This window comes from Amaranthus tricolor, chromosome 6 (assembly GCF_026212465.1).
Source record: "Amaranthus tricolor cultivar Red isolate AtriRed21 chromosome 6, ASM2621246v1, whole genome shotgun sequence".
Lineage (NCBI taxonomy): Eukaryota > Viridiplantae > Streptophyta > Magnoliopsida > Caryophyllales > Amaranthaceae > Amaranthus > Amaranthus tricolor.
The window spans coordinates 27,123,712-27,145,575 of NC_080052.1; the positions used below are offsets into that span (position 1 = coordinate 27,123,712).

Consider the following 21,864-nt stretch of genomic DNA (forward strand, 5'->3'; position numbering starts at 1 on the left):
TAAAATATAAAAATAATGCCTTACTTACGCAATGTTCAAATATACAATTAGTTTGTGATATTTAAGGACTATAAGATATCACTTAATTAAAATAACAATTTGGAATAAATTGTACATTTCATCTAAGCACACCCACTATATGCTAAATTAAATAAGCAATAGATAAGTCACATTCAAGATTGGTCCGAAAAATAAAAACAATCAAATTAGAGAAATTTCTAATTTACGTTTTTAAACATACGCAATGGTTATCAGCATGTTTAAGGTGTTCGATTGCAAATTACCCTTTAAATTTAAAAATCTCAAATATTAATTGACATTAGTTTACATTGGTTTTACTTGAGTTTCACTACTTGTTTTCAAGCCTCAAAATTTTTTTAAAAATATATACATATAGAACCTTAAATTTTACCGTATATTTTTCCTCCACTCGTGAACATAGGCTTATATTCAAATTAATATAAGACAATTTAGAAGCTTAGACATGAAAGAGTTAACAATTTTGACAAAAGAAATATCAAATTAAGTAATGCTACAAAAACACTAAATTAAAGCAAGAAATATTATAAAATAAAATAAAATTAATAGGAGTAAATTTTCTCCTATTGGTAGTTTCATTGATTAGGACATATTAGTGTCAATTTCAGTTCATTAAGTCCTAAAAGTTGTCGGCACAAATGGTCGAAATATATTGCGAGACTCTTGATCACATGTAATAAAGACACATGAGGTCTATCTTAAAGCACGTCCATTTACTTCCATATAAATAATCCTTTCCTTTCTCAATTCAATTCAATTCAATCCAAACAATCCTCAACAAATACTAATCCTATAACCTTATCATCAATCTTCCAACATAGTCCGTAAAAACCATAACCACAACCACAACCCAAAACATGACAACTTCACGTATAACAAGGATTGCATTAGAAGTTGCACCATCGCAGTTTGCCAACGTTATGAAACGTCGAGCTTCGAACAATTGTAAGATGCTTGACACCATCCATGAAGAAGATAGAGATATTATTTTCGACTCGTTCGTATCTAAATCTTTGAGGAATAATACTCCTATTAGCGTTGTAGCGCAATCGTCTTCTTCTTCGTCTTCTTTGGCAACTACTTCATCTTTCTCTAATATGACCCTTTCGAATCATTTGTTCACTCGAAGAGTTTAAATATGGTTATGTAGTGCAAGTTTGTTACCAAGTTTTTAATGCTAGCTAATTTTATGTTTCTGCTTAAGTTGTAGTCTTTTTGAATGAAATAGATACTTCTATATCAATAAACTTCTCTAATTCCACAAGAGAAGGGTTTTGTACTTCAATTGCTATCAAAAGTCAATCAGAAACAACATACTTAATAGTTAATATCACTAACTTATGATATTTTCAATGAAGAAACCAGAAGCTAAATAAAATTGTACGAAAATCTCATTATTTCTTGAATGTGTATTACGGAAGGAAGTAAAAAAAAAAGAACTGAATAATTAAATTACAAAGTACAATGGCTATATATACAATTCAGAAAGGAAAAGAGTATAAGCCTAAGATGATGCATCCTGAGCTGTTATGTGTGTAACAGAAAGTTGTTGAGAGTAGGAGGTTGTTGTGAGGTTGTTATGAGGGATGTAATCGGGTGTGATGCAGGTGCAGGTGGTATGATAGGGAGTAGGAGTGTTAACATTCCCCCTCAAGCTTGATGGGATGATAATCACACTAAGCTTTGATAGTAAAGGCAAAAGCTATGTAGAGGGTAAGGATTTAGTAAGGAGATCAACAAGCTGTTCTTTAGTGGGAAGATAAGTGAGATGAATAAGACCTTCAAGGACCTTTTCACGGGTAAAATGACAGTCAATAGCGATATGTTTAGTGCGTTCATACTGAATGGGATTGTGAGCAAGATGAATAGAGGACTGGTTGTCACAAAAAAGAGTGACAGGCTTGAGATAAGTAACATTGAAATCTTCAAGCAAACGAACGAGCCAAATTATTTCAGAAGCTGCAGAAGAGAGGGCACGATATTCTGCCTCGGAGGAAGATTTGAAGATGGCTGTTTGCTTCTTTGATTTCCAACTAATAGGAGAGTTCCCAAGAAGAAGAATATATCCTACGACGGATCGACGAGAATCCAAACAAGTTGCCCAATCAGAGTTAGAGAAGGCTTGTAGATGTAACTGATCAGAACCATTCAAGAGTATGCCTTAGCCAGCAGTTTGAGCCACATAACTGAGGGTGTGAGTAAGAGCATGGAAATGTAACTCAAGTTGGGTTTTGCATGTATTGGCTAAGATTTTGAACTGAGTAGGACAAGTCAGGTCTTGTGTGGGTCAAAAAATTAAGTTTGCCCACCAAGCTATGGTATAAAGTAGGGTCAGAAAAAGGAGGGGAATTGGATTGTCGAAGTCAATTGGTATGCGGGTCACAGCTCGCTTGTGAAGAGTAAGGCCAGAGTCTTGGATTAACTCAGAACAAAATTTCTTTGGAGACAATATAATACCTTGAGGCATATAGGACACTTCAATACCAAGAAATAACTCAAAGTACCAAGATCCTTAATGCTAAAGACCAGATGAAGATGTTGCTTGAGTTTCTGAATTAAAGAAAGATCATCTGTAACACCCTTGAATTTCTAACCCTTATATGAAACCAAAATCACAAAGGATGAGAGGAAACTCGGATGTTACATTGTAATAAAATAAATAAAATAATATTAAACTTTAAAATTATGAATAGAAATTTCGACAGCATTTCTACTGAAATTGAGGATGTAACATAGATCGATAAGTATAGTAATTCAACTAAACTAATCAAAGGCATCAAAGCCCTCCAGAATACGTCACGGCGAAATGAATCATCGTCGGCTAATGATATCATCAACATAGACGGCCGCAATAGTAATGGAATGACATGTTCTCTTCACAAATAAGGAATAATCATTCTTGCTCAGAGTAAATCCTTGATGAAGGAGTTCATTATGAAGCTTCGCAAACCATTGACGAGAAGCTTGTTTGAGTCCATATAATGATTTTTTTTGAGTTTGCAGACAGTATTAGGTGGATGAGATAAATCTTCAGGCGGAATCATGTAAACTTCTTGATGAAGATCGCCATGAAGGAAGGCATTGTTGATGTCAAGTTGAAACAAAGGCCAGTGTTTATGAGCAGCTGTTGCAATAAGACATTGTATTGTAGTCATCTTGACTACAGGAGAGAAGGATTCTTGATAGTCGATGCCAAATTCTTGAGTATACCCTTTAGCCGCCAACCGGGCTTTATTACGTTCAAGCGTGCCATCAGCCTTGATTTTGACTTTAAAGACCCATTTTGAGCCTATAGCTTTCTTTCCAATAGGCAAAGGGACAAGATCCCAGGTGTTGTTTGTGGCCAAAGCATGAAGCTCATTGGTCATGGCTTGAACTCATGCTGGATCTTTGGAAGCAAATTTGTAAGATTTTGGTTCAGTCCATTGGGAATGAGAGGCAAGGAGTGAATGATGAGATAAAGGAAGGTCAAGATGATGGACAAGATTACAATAGTAATCTTGAAGGTAAGAGGGTTGGTGATAAGGTCTAGTGGATTTGCGGATCGAGATTGGTGCAGCATCAAAAGGAGGAGTATGTGGATGGGTTTCAGAGAGGGTGGTAGGGGCAGTAATAGGGTTGGAAATACCTGTGGAAGTAGGTACAAAAAGGGAATAGGAGTAGAGTGGGAAATAGGAGGAGTGTAAGGGTCAACAATTGATGGTACAAAAGGATTAGTAGTGAGTATAGGTGTTAGGGTATGGAGTAGGGGTATGTGTAGGGAGATAAAACTGAGAGAAAGAAGAGCTGGAATTTATTTTGTAATGGTGTGGGAAAGGATGCTCAAAGAATTTGATATCACTAAAGATGATAATCATTTTAAGCCTGAGATTGTACACTTTGTATGCCTTTTTGCCATGAGGATAGCCAAGAAATACACAAAGATCAACCCTTGAGTCAAATTTCGTTCTATTGGGCTTGAGAGTGGAAGTATAGCATAAGCAACCAAATACTTTGAGATGATCATTGTTAGGGAAATAGCCAAAAAGTTTCTCATATTGAGAAATTTTCCCAATAGACACAAGAGGCATGTGATTAATGAGATAAGTAGCACAATGAATGATATCACCCCAAAAAGTAGGAGGTAAGTTGGATTGGAAAGAAAGAGCTCTTGCGGCTTCAAGTAGATGACGGTGCTTGCGCTCTACCACACCATTCTGTTGTGGAGTATGAGAACAACTTCATTGATGAAAAATAGCCTTTTGAAGATAAAATTGCAAAATTTCACCCTCACGATGTTCCTTGGCATTGTCTGTACGGATGCTCTTGACATGAGTTTGAAATTGTGTCTCAATATAGCTGAAATGTTTCAACATAGTAACACTTAGACTCTTTTGTTTCAGCAAATATACCCAAATACACCTTGAAAAATCATTCACAAGAGTAAGGAACATAGAATAGCCAAAATATGTTTTTTCATGGTAAGGGCCACAAACATCTACATGTAAAAGCTCAAAAATAGATGTAGTCTTAATTTTGCTAGAAGAAAAGTAAGCCTAGTTTGCCTAGCTGCAGGGCAAATGGAACATATAACATTTTCTTGTACAGTTTTGGTGTCTAAATGGGGAAACATCACTTTCAATCTAGAAAAGGGCAAATGGCATAATCTAAGATGGAGAAGCTTTACAAGAGTTGTCATATCAGTATAAGGAGTTGTAACCATCTTCATTATTGAATGATCCGAGGGATGAAGATAATAAACGCTTTCGGGATTTTGAGTTTGGTCCGTAGATGCAGAACTAGAATCAGTTTGATTTTCTCCCATTAAAATATCAAAGAATCAGCAATAAAAGGAGAATCGAAAAAAAATCAGAAAAGAAAGAAATGGATTAGAACAGAAAATTATCAAGAATTTGATTTAGAGAGAAAATCTTTGAAAAAATCTAGAAGATTAGAGCAAGATCTGAGTCTGCTCTGATACCATGATAATATTTTCAATGAAGAAACCAAAAGCTAAATAAAACTGTATGAAAACTTCATTATTTCTTGAATATGTATCACAGAAGGAAGTAAAAGGAAAAGAACTGAATAATTAAATTACAAAGTACAATGGCTATATATACAAATCAGAAAGAAAAAGAGTATTGGCCTAAGATGATGCATCCTGAGCTGTTATGCGTGTAACAGAAAGTTGTTGAGAGCAAAAGGTTGTCGTGAGGTTGTTATAAGGGATGTAATCAGGTGTGATGCAGGTGCAGGTGGTATGATAGGGATTAGGAGTGTTAACACTAACAATGATTAGATTTTCCATACATTCAACCCCTAAATTCCGTTTTGATGGAAGTCACTTACAGCATTGGGGTTCGAGTAATAAAATGTTGTACTTCAATTTCTATTGCTCAAATAGTACTTATATAAGGTTATCTACGTGCCTAAATTTGGTGGAACTAAACCATAAGTTGTTGATAATAATAAAAAAGTAAAATTACTTGTTGAATCGTGTATGTTTCTTGTTTATTCATTGTTGGAAATGATGCTACGCCAAATATCCTCCAAAAAACCTAATTTTTACAAGATTAAAGTTATGTAATTCAACATGTTCGAATCTAACCTAGGTGATAAACAAGGCCTAAGAAGCATAAGATATTAAAAAAATCTATAAGGTTTCCGAATAATTTGATAAGTACTCTTTCTATCCCTATAAACACCATTTAATTCAGAAGTATCTCACATATTTGAGTTAAATGGTGCTATTTCAGGGGAACAAAGTAAGTATTAGCATATAGTGATCGATCAGGGATGCAATTCCCATATTCGATTTACAATTCAGTTTGCAATATGCACTTCTAGTGATCATTTCATTGTTGTGAGGATAAAACAACCTTTGTATTGTACGCAGTGATGCTTGTAAATAAGATAAGCTTGGTGCAATGGTGTTTGCATGAAATGATTCTAACAAATGCCTGATTTTGTGAGGCTAAGATCAAGACCTTTTGGGTAGAGTGTTATTCGTAGCAATATTTGATCCTAGGAACTAGCGGAGGTTAGAGATTAGGTCTTACCAATAGTCCAACTAGGCGGAGTAGCGTGATTGTGGTGGCTTCGGTTGAGGATTGCTACTATAGAACAATATACGACGATGACTTAGTTGATCGCTCCATTGCTCTTCTCCTTGGCCCTTGTTGCTGGCTTCCACACCACATGCACTGCCAAAGCATTTACGCTGGACCGGGCCCCTTGCTGAAAATTCTTATGTTTACACATTAGTTATTACAAGGAGTTCATAAGTCATTCTGCAAAAGAAATAAGAATGTATGCATAATACAGTAATCACAAGTAGACTCCAATATGTACCCTTACTTTTTTAGGTACCAGGGCTTATCATTGATGGCATCGTTTTCTTTCGTAACAGCATTTACTTACAAGTTCTTTATGATATTGTCACCCAGTAACAAATTACATTCCCTAGGTAGAGTTGTTCACTTGGATCAATTTGATGCCACTTGAACCTAACCCAAAGATAACTCCTACCATACATCGAAACGAATTGATATATTAGATAGGCACAAAGCGGGCACCCAAAATGATCTCCCCTAACCAAATATACACACTCGTCTCTAGGTACAAACGTGGATTCATGGTTGTAACAAAATGGAAAAAGTATCATCAAACAATTGCATCAGCTTTCGAATGTTTTGAGTGGATCTTTTGGATTAATGTCTGAGAAGAGGGGAAGATCAACCGGAAGCTTTTCTAGACTCACTCCCACCTCCTTCAGCTTCTTGACAAGTTCCTCGAACACAATCCTGTTTCCACCTTGTGCAAGGTGCAGGCCATCACTGCACATTTAAATGTTTCAGTTTCTCATTGAAAAAGCCTCGAGCTACAAGGAAGTTATAAATAAACTTATAAAGACTCAAGCAATGTGATGCGTATTTTATCAAAGGGCAAACAATCATCAATTTACCTAGTCATTTTCAGCACATTATTTGAACTTAATACAACCAACAATTTTTTCACATATATTAACAGTTGTAAGCCGTGCAGGCTCATAACTCATTCACGAATTCTTGTGAGGGACGGTCTTTTTGAGAGACCATCTCTAATTGGGTCGGCCCATCATATACTTTTTAAAATATTATAAGTAGGCATTAAGAATCATGTAAGTATACATTTAACATATTGAAAATAGGCATTAAGATATGGTAAATAAGCATTAAGAATGATATAAATAGGCATTAAGAATATGGTAAGTAGGCATTAATCTTTAATGGGCTGGGCTTAAGATACATCTCTCAAAGAGACAGTCTCTTAAGAGACTAGCTGTAACTCATTAGCACCCATAATTTGAAAAAAAATTATGTCTTAGGAAAAATTGTCCTGAATAATCTCATTTATCATTAATTAGTTGTGAATAATCCCCACTATTGATTATTTCTAAATAATACAACTTTTGTATAACTTTTGTTGATAGTACCCTTCCCAAATTTTAACCGGTTACTATAGGTACATCGAGCCGTTATACTCACTTTTTCTTCCTCATTATGCTTCTTTGTTGGTCAATCTCTACTCTTTGGTGGTAGGTACCTACGATAGCTGGTTAAAATGTGGCGAGGGGTGCGGTCAGCAAAAAATGTACAAAGGTTGGATTGTTTAACAATAATTAAATGTTGGGATTATTCACAGCAAATGGACTAGGTAGGATTATGCAGAAAAATTTTTCCTTAGTTTTATTGTTCAATAGCAAATACCTGAGACAGGTTTTTCTCCAATCAGAAAACTCTTGCATCTTGGTCCAGATATCAACTACAGGTGTCCCACATCCTCTCGCAACCTCAATGCAAGCTTTGGCGTAAGTACCAGCAGCTTCATTTGTCCTCTCAGGCAGACCACTTGGATTCTCAATATAAGGGTGGCTGCACCAATTACTCAATAAAGTGAACAACTTGCCTTAGGTATAGCCTCCAATTACAATAAATTAAAGGAACATTAATTAATAGGAACGAACAGGGAGACTTTACTTTAAACGTCCAGCTTCATCAATTGGAGGAGGTGTGATGAAAACAATAACAGCAGGCTCCCATCTTTTCTGCACTCAAGAAAAGCAATGTAGTCTAGTTTTTGAAGAATATTTGTTAGAACACTGATTAGCATAAGCATTAGCACACTAACATTTCATGGGGGAGGAATGATATTTATGTAGTTACACTAGCAAAGGATCACAAAAGTACGACAATAGATCACATACGTCAAAACAAAAAAGTTTCCGCAATATATGCATCTCTTACACATTCTTGTAGAACTTCACAAGTCACAACCACGGCTACATTTCATGGTGAAGGAAAAACAATAAAATCAACACCGTCATATAATAAATAACAATTAGCTTCAAGAATCCTGTAAATTTAAATATGATGGTAAAACGATTATGCTAGGGTTTTAAGTTACTATTGGAGATCCTCTGGATGGTCCACTTAAAAAAGGTTTTAATAATTCTTCCTTTGATATGTTACTGCGTCAAAATGTCTCGGGACATAAGCCTGATTTTTCAAAAGTCAAAATAATGTATGATCTCACTACTGATGTCCAGTAGAAAACTTTTGCCATTGACAGCCACTGTATGCCACATAAGTCACAGATGCATAGAAACCATTAGAATTTCTCTAAAAAGAAATAAACCAAATCATCCCTTTGTCTCCTATCTTTGCATTCACTCAATTTATATTGAAATGAAAGAAGTGAATAGTTAGCTTGATAATAAAGATTTGTTCACGTTATTTTCGATGGCTTATTCAATGCACAAAGCTTCAAATACTAATATAGCAACAAGGTTACGAGATGCGTTAACTACAATTTTATGATGCTAAGAGTTAACAAATCAACAATCAACATAAATTAGAATGTTTAAAGATTTAACTTGGATGCTAATTGAAACTCACCTTCGATTAAACAGATGACCATAACAGGAACTAACAACTAGCGTCTAGCAGGCATCAAAGCTCTATTCTCCCCAATTTGTTTTAAATCCTATTCGTCACTTCTACTCTATCATTTACCGCTACACTTTCAGTTCAGTTGGGGAGAATAGGACCTAGGCTAAGATGAGGACCAAAGAAGGGGACATGTATTAAATATACAAAACAAAGTTATCTAGTATTTTGAGGATATTTAGTAATCCTAGAAGATATAAGTAATATTGTAGGAAAACAAAACAATGAAATTTAGGAGTTTTAGAAAAATATAGATTCCTGGAATACTGAAGCATGTTTCAAGGTGTTGATGTTTCTGATGTAAAGAAGAACTACAGCACTTATTCACTAATTCCCATAAAAGAATCAACTATGATATACAATTAATTATGAGTATACGAATTTCCTACAGAATTTGGTTTTTCTTTTCCTTTACTTTCTATCTAGATCATATTTCAGTTGTCTACTACCCCTTCCAAAAATTTTCTCCAAATGCTGTAGTCAATGATGCAGCTAGACTACTAGAGGAATAAATTATAGGCCATGTATCTGACTTGATTCAAGATAGTGAAGGGTGGTTTTGACCGTTGGAGGTGTGTTATGAGTATTTTGATACTTGTTAATACCACAACAAAGACTTTGCTCCTTGAATCAACCCCCCCCCCCCCCTCCCCCCCCCCCCCCCCGAAATGTGCACTCTATTTCACGGCTACAGGGCACTAAATATTCCTGAACAACTACTTTGAAAAATTGAGGGCTAATTTAGGTTGCAATAAAGATTTAGGTTGTCATCCAAAAAATGATCAAAGAAGAGCTAGTCTTACATTCAAAAATACTCTTTAGAAAAGAAGGTTTAGTCTAATAGTACAGTTATAGTTATACATCGTATGCAAGATTTTATATAAACAAGAAAACACATCTCAAAGAAGTAATTATCCAGGTATGCGCCTTGCTTTACCTTTTAATTTAAAATTTGTTCTTCATGTTTTATTTTCACTTATTCCTAAGAAAATAAGTGTCAAATTATGGATTACGGAACTTCAATTTATAACTAAAATAACATACACGAATTCTTGTGAGAGACGGTCTTTTTGAGAGACCATCTCTAGTTGGGCGGGCTGGCCCATTATATATTTTTTAAAATGTTGTAAGTAGCCATTAAGAATGATGTTAGTAGACATTTAAGATATTGAAAGTAAGCATTACGAATACAGTAAGTAGGCATTAAGGATAATGCAAGTAGACATTAAGAATACGGTAAGTACGCATTAATCTTTAATGGGCTGGGCTTAAGATACGTCTCTCAAAGAGACGGTCTCTCAAGAGACTAGCTGAATAACATAAGATAAGCTATAAAAAAAATTGCAGTTTACCAGACAATGTTACAGATAAGTAGATGAGATAGCTTTAATAGAATAAGAACAGATAAGATTTTTTGAGCATATATGCGTGAGGGACCATGCCATAGCAGGTGAGAGGTGAAGTGCGCAACACTTCTATACAAACATGAAAAATGCCTCAAATATACTTTTTATTTGGGCTTAAACATAACAGTGACGGAAGATGATCAATGAACAAACCAAAAGATAGGTAAAAGTCAGGATAGCAGTACGTCTAAACGAGTCGGTGGTGGATCTACATGTCGATCTCAGAGCGAACCAAGAGTCAAAATCCTTAAGAGCGGGTCACTAATAACCAAAAGAGTTTTATGAACAAGAAAAAAATATATACCAAAACACTGCAGCGAACCTAGGCCCTACCTGCCTAGGCAAGAGGCAAAACCGAACTCATTTGATTAAAAATATATTTATATTAAATTGTATAACATAAAACATAGAAAAATGACCTGTTTCAACACACGTGCCGCATTTCTATAGGGTTGGTTCAACCCAAGTATATAGAAAGCTATTTGAGGTTCACATTTGAGACCACAAAATATGTTACTTTAATTTCTATAAGCCAATTTACATTTCCTTAAAATTCATGTAAAAGTAAAAGGGACACTTGCGCAGATGAAGGGAGTAGTATCTAAGTTGATTCAGCACACACGAGTTGGCAAATGTTCAAAAGGTGAGATCAAATGAAGATACAACAACATTTATGATTTTTTTTTTCTATTTCGGTTCATCCTATATGTCCATTATTTCAATGGGGCAAAGATTTATAGTTCTTTGATTTGTGATTATAATGTACTAAAGTAAAATGACTCATTAAATCATGTACACTTCTAATTCATGTAAAATTACACATGACATTTGCTACGAGGGTCAATCGGAAGCAACTCATTTGTCAATTTTATCATTAACAAAGGTAAGATTGGTACATCTCACCCTCTCAAACCTCACCCTAGGGGGGCCACCTAACGGCATTGGGTAATTGAATGTTGTTATTGTCGGTGGTGCTTTATGCTATATCACTATCCTGAATTTGCCACACTGATGGTATATGCTCCCTATCTTTCGACTAAAAAAAAAAACACTCTTCTTAAAAACTCTGACATGATAGTATTCTACCGGAGTCCACATTAGTGCCCGTGGGCAGTTGCTTATTAATCAAAAAAGGACTCTGAAAGAGATATACCAACAGAAAAAATATATATATATATATATATATATATATATATATATCCAAAAAAAAACCTATAGTTAAAATCAAAATTAAAATTATTTACAAAAACTTCGAAAAGAAATAGGAAAAAAAAGACTCATGATCACACCTTAAGAAAAGAAAAAATGCATCGAAGATTTTGCTTGTACTCATCCAAAGGCACGTGTTGGAAAGCAGCATAACGATCAGGAAGACATGCATCATTCGCCCCAAAAAAAACCGTCACCGCCAATGGCGCCGCCGCTTCGTCTACCCTATCAAACACCTTCTGTAATACTTTCACTGCCCATCTTGTGTTATACCCACTGAATCCTCTTAGCACTATATCAGCCTGATTCGCAGATTTTTAGTTAGAAATCAAAAGATCAAACCCCAGAAAAAATTAAGTTCAAAAACTTGAATAAGACCAAATAACATGAAAATGGCAACAAAAAAGGGAGTAAACTGAAGATCTGTTTTATTGAGACATAAGGTCGAACAGGTAGTGTGCATACCGTACGAGAGAAATGGTTTGTAAGTAAGGAACCCCAACCTCCATTATTGAAAGATTCTTCAGTTATGGAGTCTCCAAAGAGGTAGATTTTAGGTCTCATGATGAGTTTGTGTTTCTCAATGCTCTGTTATTGGTATCAACTTAGTTTATTTGGCATTTGTGAAGTTGCAGAGGATTGAAGTTTTAAAGGAGATGATGTAGAAAGAGTATTAAAAAAACTGCACAGGATTAACGGCAGAAGAAATTGAGATGGGATTGGGAACTGGGGAAGATACAATAATTGCAACTTGCAAGTGCAAACCGGTCAATATACCAAGAGTCAAGAGTGTGTTCTTATAATCGAAGTATAGAACCCACAACCCAAGGGTCAAAAATATGTCAACTAAACTTATATTTAAAAAATAACTAATTATAATTAATTTGTAAATTAAAAAAATCTTCATTGGATGAATAGTGGGTAAATGATGACGTGTATAAAAATATATATGGTTTATATTTACCCATGTCATGTCATATTTGAGTGTAAAAGTGTACCTTTGAGTTTTCAATTAGGGTTTATATATGAATTAGGAAGTTTTCAATTTTTTAAGTGTTTTGTTGATGTCAATATAATTTCATTCAAAGTAAATATTATCTAGGGTCGAATTATATTTATCTATGATTTACGTCTAACCATTTTATAGTTTTTATTTGATTTAGATTCTTGTCAAATGAATCTGATTAAAACATTTCTATCCCACTTACTCTATATTTTTCTAGCTCATATCCACAATTTTTCGGCAAGATCTAGTAAGATCAATTTTTATATAGACCCAATATGTTTGAGCTATGAATGAAATTTATCTCAAATATGTTTTTCGAAAATAAAATTTACCTACGAATGATATGATGAATTATTGTTAAATTTACTTATGAATGATATGATGAATTGTTGTTAACATTTTATGGATGTGGAGAAAATTCAACTCAAGTATAAACCATGTAATAGGATGGATATAACATATAAGATGGATTTTTATGTATGTGAATATGTTATATTCCATTAAATAGAAGTAAAGGATGATTTTAAATACGTATTCACGTGGAAAGATATATGTATGAGAACTTATTCTCCATGGGTGATGTTAAACCTGTCAAAGTTTGACAACAACAATATTAGAACCTTAAATCCAAAAAATTGGGTCGACTACATAAAAATCAATGTATTAACTACGTAAGTTCGAGCTTTTGTGTGCGATAAATGTTTCATTTTCATTTCAAAAACCGTAAATAATCATGTATAGTACAACTCTACATTTTATATTGGGACGTTAATTGCTTTAGTTGATAATAACTAGCTTTCAATGGCGAAGAGGGGAGAAAGATTAAGCTACTTTGGCTCCACTTTTGGTGTTAAAGTGTATCCACCACTATAGTCAAAGGCACCACTCTCGCTGTTATGTTTCTTTGCTAAGGCATCCTCATATGGGTGCTTAATAGCACCTTTTGTGGTTCCAAAATCCGTAATGGATGAAGATGTAGATGTCGAGCCTGTATTTAACCCGTCATTTTGTAGTATAATCTCGATCTCCTTCACGACATCACTCATTGTTGGTCGGTCTGAAGCACTTTCATCTACACATTGTATGGCTAGCTCAATGAACTTTTTGAACCCCGATAAATTTGGAATGTTCTTAATGATTGGATCTATTATCACTTTCAAGCCGTAGAACTCTTCCTCGTTCTTGTCCATTATTGTTTTAACTTCACGGACAATGTACTTCCCTTTTTCGATTGGCTGCTTAGCGGTTACTAATTCTAGCATAACAACTCCGAAGCTATAAACATCACTTTTTTCGGTCAACTGTTGTGTCAAGTAATACTCGGGATCAAGATAGCCCTGCATTCAAGTTAATTACATTACTCAAAGACGATGAGACTAGATTACGAGGAAAATAGCTACGAAAACAATAATCCTACCAGCGTTCCTTTCACTTGGGTAGAAACGTGACCTTTTGAGGTGTCGGAAACCAACTTACATAAGCCAAAGTCGGAAACCTTGGCTGTCAAATTTTCATCCAATAATATATTGCTAGACTTGACGTCTCTATGGATAATCGGAGGGTTGGCAAGTTCATGAAGATAGGTTAACCCTCGAGCTGATCCTAGAGCAATGTGCAATCTTCTCTTCCAATCGAGCTGAATGCCAGATCTTCCTGCATCAGGAATGTGTAAAAGGGATAAATGAGACGTTTGTAGGGTGTCAATAATAGTCTTTCAATGTAAAGAATCAACCCAAAAGAAATTACCGAGCAAACTATCTCTCAGTGATCCATTAGGCATATACTCGTACACTAGCATTTGTTCCCCTTGATCAAAACAGAACCCCAAAAGGCCAACTAAATTCTTATGGTGAACTCGAGAAAGCAATTCGATTTCAGTTTTGAATTCATGGCCACCCTGCATAGAACCTTGTTGAGCTCGTTTGATTGCGACTTGTTGCCCATCAGATAATACTCCTCGATAAACCTTCCCATAGCCGCCTAAGCCTATCTCATTGCGGGCAGAGAAACTATTGGTGCACTTCTTTAGTTCATCATATGGAAACCATCTAGCTCCCTTTAATTGTGGAGCACCACCACTATCTTTGCCACTCGAACCCCACGACACTGAAACAAAAACCGGACTATAATGAGCAATCACCTAGCAGAATTTGTCTACTAGAATTGAAATTTGCAAGCACTTAACACATGATAGAGTATATAACATATCTTGAAGCCTCAACCATCAGATTAAGCTTTTGGTTGAGTTGGTTCCTTGACTGTACATAAGCTTACCAAACGGTCTACTCAAACCAACTGCTCTCTCAGCGCGTGTTTTCTGGTGTATGGCATAAAATCCCACTCCAATAATCAATAATGCAAGGAAGGCACATGTAGAAGCGATTCCTGCAATTACACCTATGCTAATGGTCGTTCCTGAACCCCCGTCTTGTAACCAAATCCACATTATAGTCAGTTTGAGTTTAAAAACTGCATATAAACAAGTCTTATACATGAAATTGCACGATGTTGTCGATGCATTACCTGGGAAGAGATACGGTGATGCAATAAAATAGTATGGACCGAACTCTGGGGGTGGCTTAAAAGTTTGATTACTAAGATCAAAGCCAATCCGCAGAATTTCTGATCGATTGAAATATTTTTTGCCTGATGGAAATATTTCCATATGAACTTGAAGGTAGTCATCTAAGTTGAAGAACGGATTTTGTAGAGAAACCGAGCCAGGGGTTAAGCTAAGTTTCACCCATAAGCTCATTTCTAGTTTGTGGAAGGTGTTTGCGTTGGACAATTCCCTGAATGATGGCCCTCGAAAGTACATAGTTCCTTCATATGGATACGCGCACTCACAACTCTGAGGACTTGGCTTCTGATCTGCTGGACATTGCTTCTTTCCACAATTTGCTAGACTTGTAGAGTAGGGCTTTTTTGTTTGCTGCTGATTTTGACAGTAGTCGGTATTGGAGAGTGGAGTGATGCATACTGGGTTTCCGTTCAATCTGTTTGTACATATAGCCATGTTGTGAAGTTAGAATCGTACTACAGAGGACACAATGGGGGCGTCTGGCAAAATGGATGGTCTACCGTTCAAAAATTAGTTGGTTGAACCAACTTGTTCTTATGATACAGCTAATTTACAACAAACTGCTCCCGCCAGCGTGTTCAAAATCATTAGGTTAATCAGTTGATTTTTTATGAAATGGTCAAATCAGTCACTCCAACAACTATCAACCGTTCGACAAATACCCAAAAACAACACACACAACAACCATGCCAAAACCTTTCAAATATAGTAAGACGAGGTTCTCACTTTAAAAAGAACGCAGTAATACTCATAGGAGTAGCCACAGAAGTTTGACAAAGCATGTAAACTAACATCAAAGTATTTGTGTATTTAGAACCAAGTGTTACTGAAGAAATCTTGTTGTTCTCAAAATCTACAAGCTGGAGCTGTTGACCAATGCTATCACCCATATCCAATGTTCCATTGAATGAATTGTTCCTCATTTTCCTGTCAAAATTTCTAATTGTCATACGTTGAATCGAAAAATAAAGAGGCTACGGTCAAAAAGCCCATTTTCTCGAACCAAAAACTTACACTAGCTGCATCTGTGGAGCACTAAATAGTTTTTCAGGCACAGGTCCTTGAAGTGAACCATACTCCATCATCCTAGATATGATATGTACAAGAAATAAGTTAGTATCGACTCAACATGAAAACGAGAACTTTGGTCTGAGCGTCTAACCAACATTCTAAAACTTACAGCGTAGTTAGAGACAATAAAGTCGAGAACCATTCTGGTGCTTCCGATTCATCAAAGAAGTTGTTGCTCAAGTCCCTATATGAAAACAAACATAAGACAAAAGGTTGCATAATCTAAATCTAATCAGCAAGTCTTGTATGAGACCGTCTCACATTAGAAGAAGATTTATGGGATTAATCTTACAAGTAGCTTAGAGAATCCATCCCCGTTAGATTTGGCAAAGGACCGGTTAGCTTGTTGTGCCCCAAGTTCCTGATAGTTTACAACGAAGAAATCGAAGAAAAGGTTGTATGATGACTTGTTATGGACAACAAATGTATAATAAGAACAAAGGAAACTTCTTGTTACTGAATATGAATATCTACCGACATTTCAACAACACTGGTGAGATTGTTGAGATTCGTTGGCACTTCCCCAGTCAAGGAATTACGATCAAGGCGTCTGTAGAAGAGTTACTATCAAAAACAAGGGGGCGAAAGAAAAATGATTATACAAAATGACTGCAGTAAAGGATTATACTCACAGAACTTCAAGAGTCTGAACAAGTCCTAAAGTTGATGGAATTGTCCCAGTTAGTTCATTTCCATCAAAAAGTCTGTTCAAAGTAGAACCAATAAATGTTATATTTGATGACCCAAGTTATATTATAGTGTATAGACCCGGGCTGGCATGGGCCATGGCCCAGGTCATGAAAAATAACATAGTTAAACTGATGTTCAGTGTTTGAACCCATGAGAGGTCAATATGCTTTGACGTTCTCAGCTAATTACTCCATGCCAATGAGAGGTCATATAATATTGCTCAGGTAATAAATTTTTTCTGGATTCGCTTAGTACGTGTCGTCAAAAGCTTAAGTTGATGTTATAGCGCGTGGATATGTTATATACTCTAACAAAGAAACGTCAGATGCTTACACATGGATTAGAATCATCTCAGAACTGAAAATTTGAGGAGGAATTGACCCAGAAAGCCGGTTTTTGTTGAAGTGGCTGCAGAACAAAACATAATGAGTTCTGGTATGAATAATAAGATTTTGATTTTTGATTCAGAAAGCTTTCAGAAAATACCCACAAATGTTTTGCCTTTCGTAGAAGATCGAGGCCTGGACTGTTAGGTGTTGAGACAGGAATACTTCCTGATAATTGGTTATCTGCCAAATCCAGCCAGTAAAGTTTGGAGAGGTTACCAAGTGAATGGGGTATTTCGCCCGTAAAGTTGTTGGAGTTCAGAGCCCTTTTGCAAACAAATATTAGATTAAGGCAATTTTAGATATGAAAGGAGTAACTCCACAAGAATTATCACATCATGTTTAAGAAGTAATTACAGGAATGAGAGTTCTGCAAGGTTGCCTAGTTCCATAGGAATGCTACCACTGAAACCACAACCTGCCAAGATCCTGCAGAAAACATTTACATTTTTCATTCAAGATTCAATATTTAGTATATTGTCATCAAATGTTTCAGGAAAAGCAGGCGAGAATCTAGGCCCAAGTATGGGCGATTCAGCTCAAATAAATATAGAGGTGAGTGTTAAGTCTATCATATACTTGTATCCTAGATTCGCACTAGAGGTGTTTAATAGGGCAGGTCGACCCAATGGGACATTAATGGGTCAGGTCAATAATGGGTTGGGTCAGTGATGGACCTTGGTGTAAAGGGTCGGGTCGGGTCGGGTCGAGTCGGGTAATAATAGGAATATTACATACCTAGGTAGGTTTACTCAACGGGCTATAAAGAAGAATAAAAAACTGTTCTATGAACTTTTAAATAACAGTCAAAGTGGGCCGGGTTTAAACAGGCTTTGACCCGCCCTGAGCAGTTTAAATTTGACATGACCGGCCCCGACCCGGCCTGTTGAACACCTCTAATTCGCACCAACAAAAGCCTTTAATCACACTGACAAGTCTTACAGAATATTCAGTTTGTGAAGATCTCCGAGTTTTGGAGTTAAAGAACCGGTGAGGCCCCGATTGAAGGACAGGTCCCTGCAGCAAATACACTACACTGTTAAGAAATGTGCTACATATGATGAACCTAAATAAACTTTTGATATATGAGCAGATAAGTCTAGCATCCCAAATTTTTCTCAGTTTATTGATCAATAAAAGTTCCCTTTTTGATCTGCAATCTCTTTGAAGTTATTCAAAGCCTACTAGTTCGTGATTATGGTCATGGTCATCGTGATGTGAAAAATGAGTGATGTTGTCATACTGCTAAATATCGACCGAGATCATGCAACAACCCTTGAACAGACTTAAAACATGGTTATTCCACACCCTTTACAATAAGGTAATATCCGTTCAATAATTTTGAAAATTTACAATTCAACCAATACCATACGATGTAGCCTTATTGTTGCACTATGATAGATTGGAAATAGATCATATGTTTTCTAGAAGTTTCTAAACAATGTTCATGGGATCATGGCTATATAAGTCTACCTCCAAATATCTTCATTAAATTCCATAGGAAATACATTGTGTGGGAATTACACTTGAAAATACCATGAGAATTTGCAATAAAAATGACACATTATTTCTGTCAAAAAACCAACTCAACCAACAACCTAAGTGGATGGTTGAAGCCCTAGGATATGTTATATACTCTAACATGCCCCTTCACACGAGAGCTCTTTGGGGTAGAAGTGTGGATGCAACACAGGCCCTCTTCATACCTGACACTAAATATTTCACTTTAAATTTAGGTATTGTTTGATAACATAGAATTCATTTGAAAATAAGAAATTTAATTTTAGTATTCAAATTTTGATAACATAGAATTCATTTGAAAATAAGAAATTTAATTTTAGTATTCAAATTCAAGAATTGTAAATGACACCTATATGCTTAAAATCTGCAAATTTTGATACTTGACCAAATTTTACATTGCTATTGCAATTCTATGGAATTGACTCAATTTCACATTTCCGAATTCAAGATTTGCCAAACATAGTATTTGGCTCAATTCAATATTTGGAAATGAAATCCAACTTGCCAAACATACTATTACCCAATATTTGGAAATGAAATCCAACTTGCCAAACATACTATTAGGGTAATTGAGATTCGAATTATTAGGGTAATTGAGATTCGAATTCGCAACTGGCTCATGATACCATATAAAGGAACTAACTCAACCAACAACTTAAGTTGATGATTGAAGCCTTAAAATATGTCGTATACTCTGACAATCCCATAATAATAATAGGCTTTTACCAAATACACAAAGTCTGAGAAAAACAAAACATACAATGATCTCAATTCTGTTAGCCCTCCAATGTCACCACTAAGCTTGCCTTTTAGCCCCATAGTAGATAATCCCCTGTATACATAAGTTCAATGAATATAACATAAGAAAAAATATAAAATTCTATGATGAGACAATCAATTAAGAGAAGAAAAATAAGCTCACAAGGCAGTGATCCTTGAGTTGTTGCATGTTACCCCTTCCCATAAACCAGCACAAGGATCATTTGACTTGCTCCAGCTTGGTGGTGTATTTTCCCATTGAGCCTTTAGTGATTGAATTGCAGCAACTGCACCAAAAAAACATCCCAAATGTGTCAATAACCTTGTTTAGAGAGCATGCAATTGCAAATCCCATTTGTCAACAAAAATAAATTCATACTTCATTATTATAATTTGTGGGGTATAACTTAAAATTCTAGAAAAAATATGTTTTAACAACGTTTTATTGAGTTTTGGGTTATATATATATATATATATATATATATATATATATATATATATATATATATATATATATATATATATATATAGCATATATATATATATATATATATAGCTATTGACCTTAAAACAAGGAGTTCATAGCCTAATACTTATATTAGTTGGGCTATTCAGTCCACACGATGAGACCGTCTTAATTTGTGATATGCAATCTTACCATGGAGGGGCCTGCATGGCCGTGGCCCGATTTATTCAATTAAAAACCGAGTTGTGTCGTCGTACAGAATGGTATACACATCTAATACTAGTATTCAAAATTCGCCCATCAAAAAATTGTGTAAAAAATTACTAAGGAGAAAGAAGAAAGGGTTATACCATCTCCAGGATCAGTGAGGGAGAAGAATAACTGAAATTTGGCAAATCCCAGAAGACAAAATAGCAATATTTTGATGGCTAACATGACTGTTTTGAGATGAATTTGTCCTTACATTGATAGTATTGTATAAATGTTGTAGTTTCCTTGCAGATGATGTTAAACATGATGACCTCAAACATACACTAGTGAGTAGTAGTGATTACCATTGGCCCCTCTTTTCAACCTCTAGTCTGATTTTTACTTATCTTGAAAGCTACTCTTAACTTTCACTATCACTTCCACTATTGTTACTAAACATGTTGTAATGCAAATTTGCCTACCCAATTGTTTTCTTTGATAAAGTATGAATTTGGCCCTTTCACTTGTACTAAGTTATCTTAATACCTACTTCATTTTCAAATTTAAGTATTCTTGAAATTTTCCTCAATTTTATGATTAACTAGTTTAAAAACTCGTACAATACACGAATATATTAGTATGAAATATATAAAATTATTACTTGAAAGAATAATGTAAGTATATATTATCTGATTAAATTTTATTGAATAAATGATTTTTAAAACACAAATTAAATACTGATTTTTTTTTAAATTATTTATTGAATATATCATTTTTTCATTTAATTAAACGTATCGAATTCTAGGTTAGGCATGTAGAATTGCTATAATAAATTATTTAATAATTTATCTTATTTATCTCTATTTTTGAAAAATCAAATTATAAATAAGGTAAATATTTTCATGTAATTAATTATTATTCACCAAAATTATTCTATTTGTCAAGGCTTCCTAAAGATGTCATTTGTCATTTTCCAATATTTTTATTAATATGTATATTTTTTAAAAAAATCAAATAATAAATTAGGTAAATATTTTCAAGTAATCAATTATTATCCACTAAAATAATTCTATTTGTCAAGACTCCTTAAAGATGTCATTTGTCATTTTCCAAACATTTTCAACAATATGTATGATGATATGATATGATGTACGATTTGGTTATTGGTATTAAATGGTAAGTATGATAATGGATTAGCTATGAAAATTAGTTTCTTCTTTTCATTACACTTGTAAGTGACATTTTCCCACTCAACATGTCATAATCGATTGCAAGTATTTCAGAATGAATGTAATATTTGACAAAAATTATGATCAATGGGAAACTTGACCAAAATTTTGAAAGGGGCAAAATTTAATAATAATTTTTATTCATTAAGTCAAAAATTACCATAATACATATACATAAGTTTATACTCTAAATAAAGTAATTAACTTGAAAATGAAGACACTATACTTGCATCAACTAAAATAAGTTTATAGATTAAAATATTTTTTAGTGAACAATTCTTGTATGAAACTATATCATGGTGAAACAGATTTATACAAGGAGCTCAAATTCAAGAAAATGAGA

The 21,864-nt window shown here is 34.8% G+C and overlaps 2 protein-coding genes across 3 annotated transcripts; both read right to left on the reverse strand.

The window, feature by feature from the left end:
* Nucleotides 1–6,325: 6,325 nt before the first annotated feature.
* On the reverse strand, nt 6,326–12,653 carry LOC130815081 (GDSL esterase/lipase At5g45920). The gene is made up of 5 exons (XM_057681422.1): nt 12,089–12,653; nt 11,704–11,925; nt 8,040–8,107; nt 7,770–7,934; nt 6,326–6,857 (listed from the first exon to the last, which is right to left on the reverse strand). The coding sequence occupies exons 1-5, from the start codon at nt 12,185–12,187 to the stop codon at nt 6,698–6,700; spliced, it is 714 nt and encodes a 237-aa protein (XP_057537405.1). The 5' UTR covers nt 12,188–12,653; the 3' UTR covers nt 6,326–6,697.
* Nucleotides 12,654–13,202: 549 nt separating this feature from the next.
* On the reverse strand, nt 13,203–20,636 carry LOC130815338 (leucine-rich repeat receptor protein kinase HPCA1). 2 transcript variants are annotated; one of them, XM_057681776.1, is made up of 18 exons: nt 20,454–20,636; nt 19,801–19,924; nt 19,639–19,710; nt 18,300–18,374; nt 17,715–17,786; nt 17,462–17,623; nt 17,305–17,379; nt 16,914–16,985; nt 16,760–16,831; nt 16,574–16,642; nt 16,391–16,465; nt 16,225–16,296; nt 16,003–16,137; nt 15,153–15,625; nt 14,904–15,056; nt 14,376–14,735; nt 14,047–14,282; nt 13,203–13,966 (listed from the first exon to the last, which is right to left on the reverse strand). In XM_057681776.1, the coding sequence occupies exons 1-18, from the start codon at nt 20,536–20,538 to the stop codon at nt 13,457–13,459; spliced, it is 2,892 nt and encodes a 963-aa protein (XP_057537759.1). In that variant the 5' UTR covers nt 20,539–20,636; the 3' UTR covers nt 13,203–13,456. The 2 variants fall into 2 exon arrangements, with proteins under 2 accessions (XP_057537759.1, XP_057537760.1); XM_057681777.1 differs by lacking the exon at nt 20,454–20,636 and adding an exon at nt 20,296–20,428.
* Nucleotides 20,637–21,864: the final 1,228 nt, after the last annotated feature.

Bases quoted from the DNA above. Each gene is read 5' to 3' on its own strand.
- LOC130815081 (XM_057681422.1), bottom strand. From the start codon at position 12,187: ATGAGACCTAAAATCTACCTCTTTGGAGACTCCATAACTGAAGAATCT. The intron at 11,926-12,088 runs GTATGCACACTA...TCTGCGAATCAG, and splicing joins CAAACCATTTCTCTCGTACG to GCTGATATAGTGCTAAGAGG. The intron at 8,108-11,703 runs GTGTGATCATGA...TCTTGAGTGCAG, and splicing joins GCATTTTTTCTTTTCTTAAG to AAAAGATGGGAGCCTGCTGT.
- LOC130815338 (XM_057681776.1), bottom strand. From the start codon at position 20,538: ATGTTAGCCATCAAAATATTGCTATTTTGTCTTCTGGGATTTGCCAAA. The intron at 18,375-19,638 runs GTATGTTTTGTT...TATTTGCTGCAG, and splicing joins CTAACAGAATTGAGATCATT to GGACCTGTCCTTCAATCGGG. The intron at 16,138-16,224 runs GTAAGTTTTTGG...AAATTTTGACAG, and splicing joins GCTCCACAGATGCAGCTAGT to GAAAATGAGGAACAATTCAT.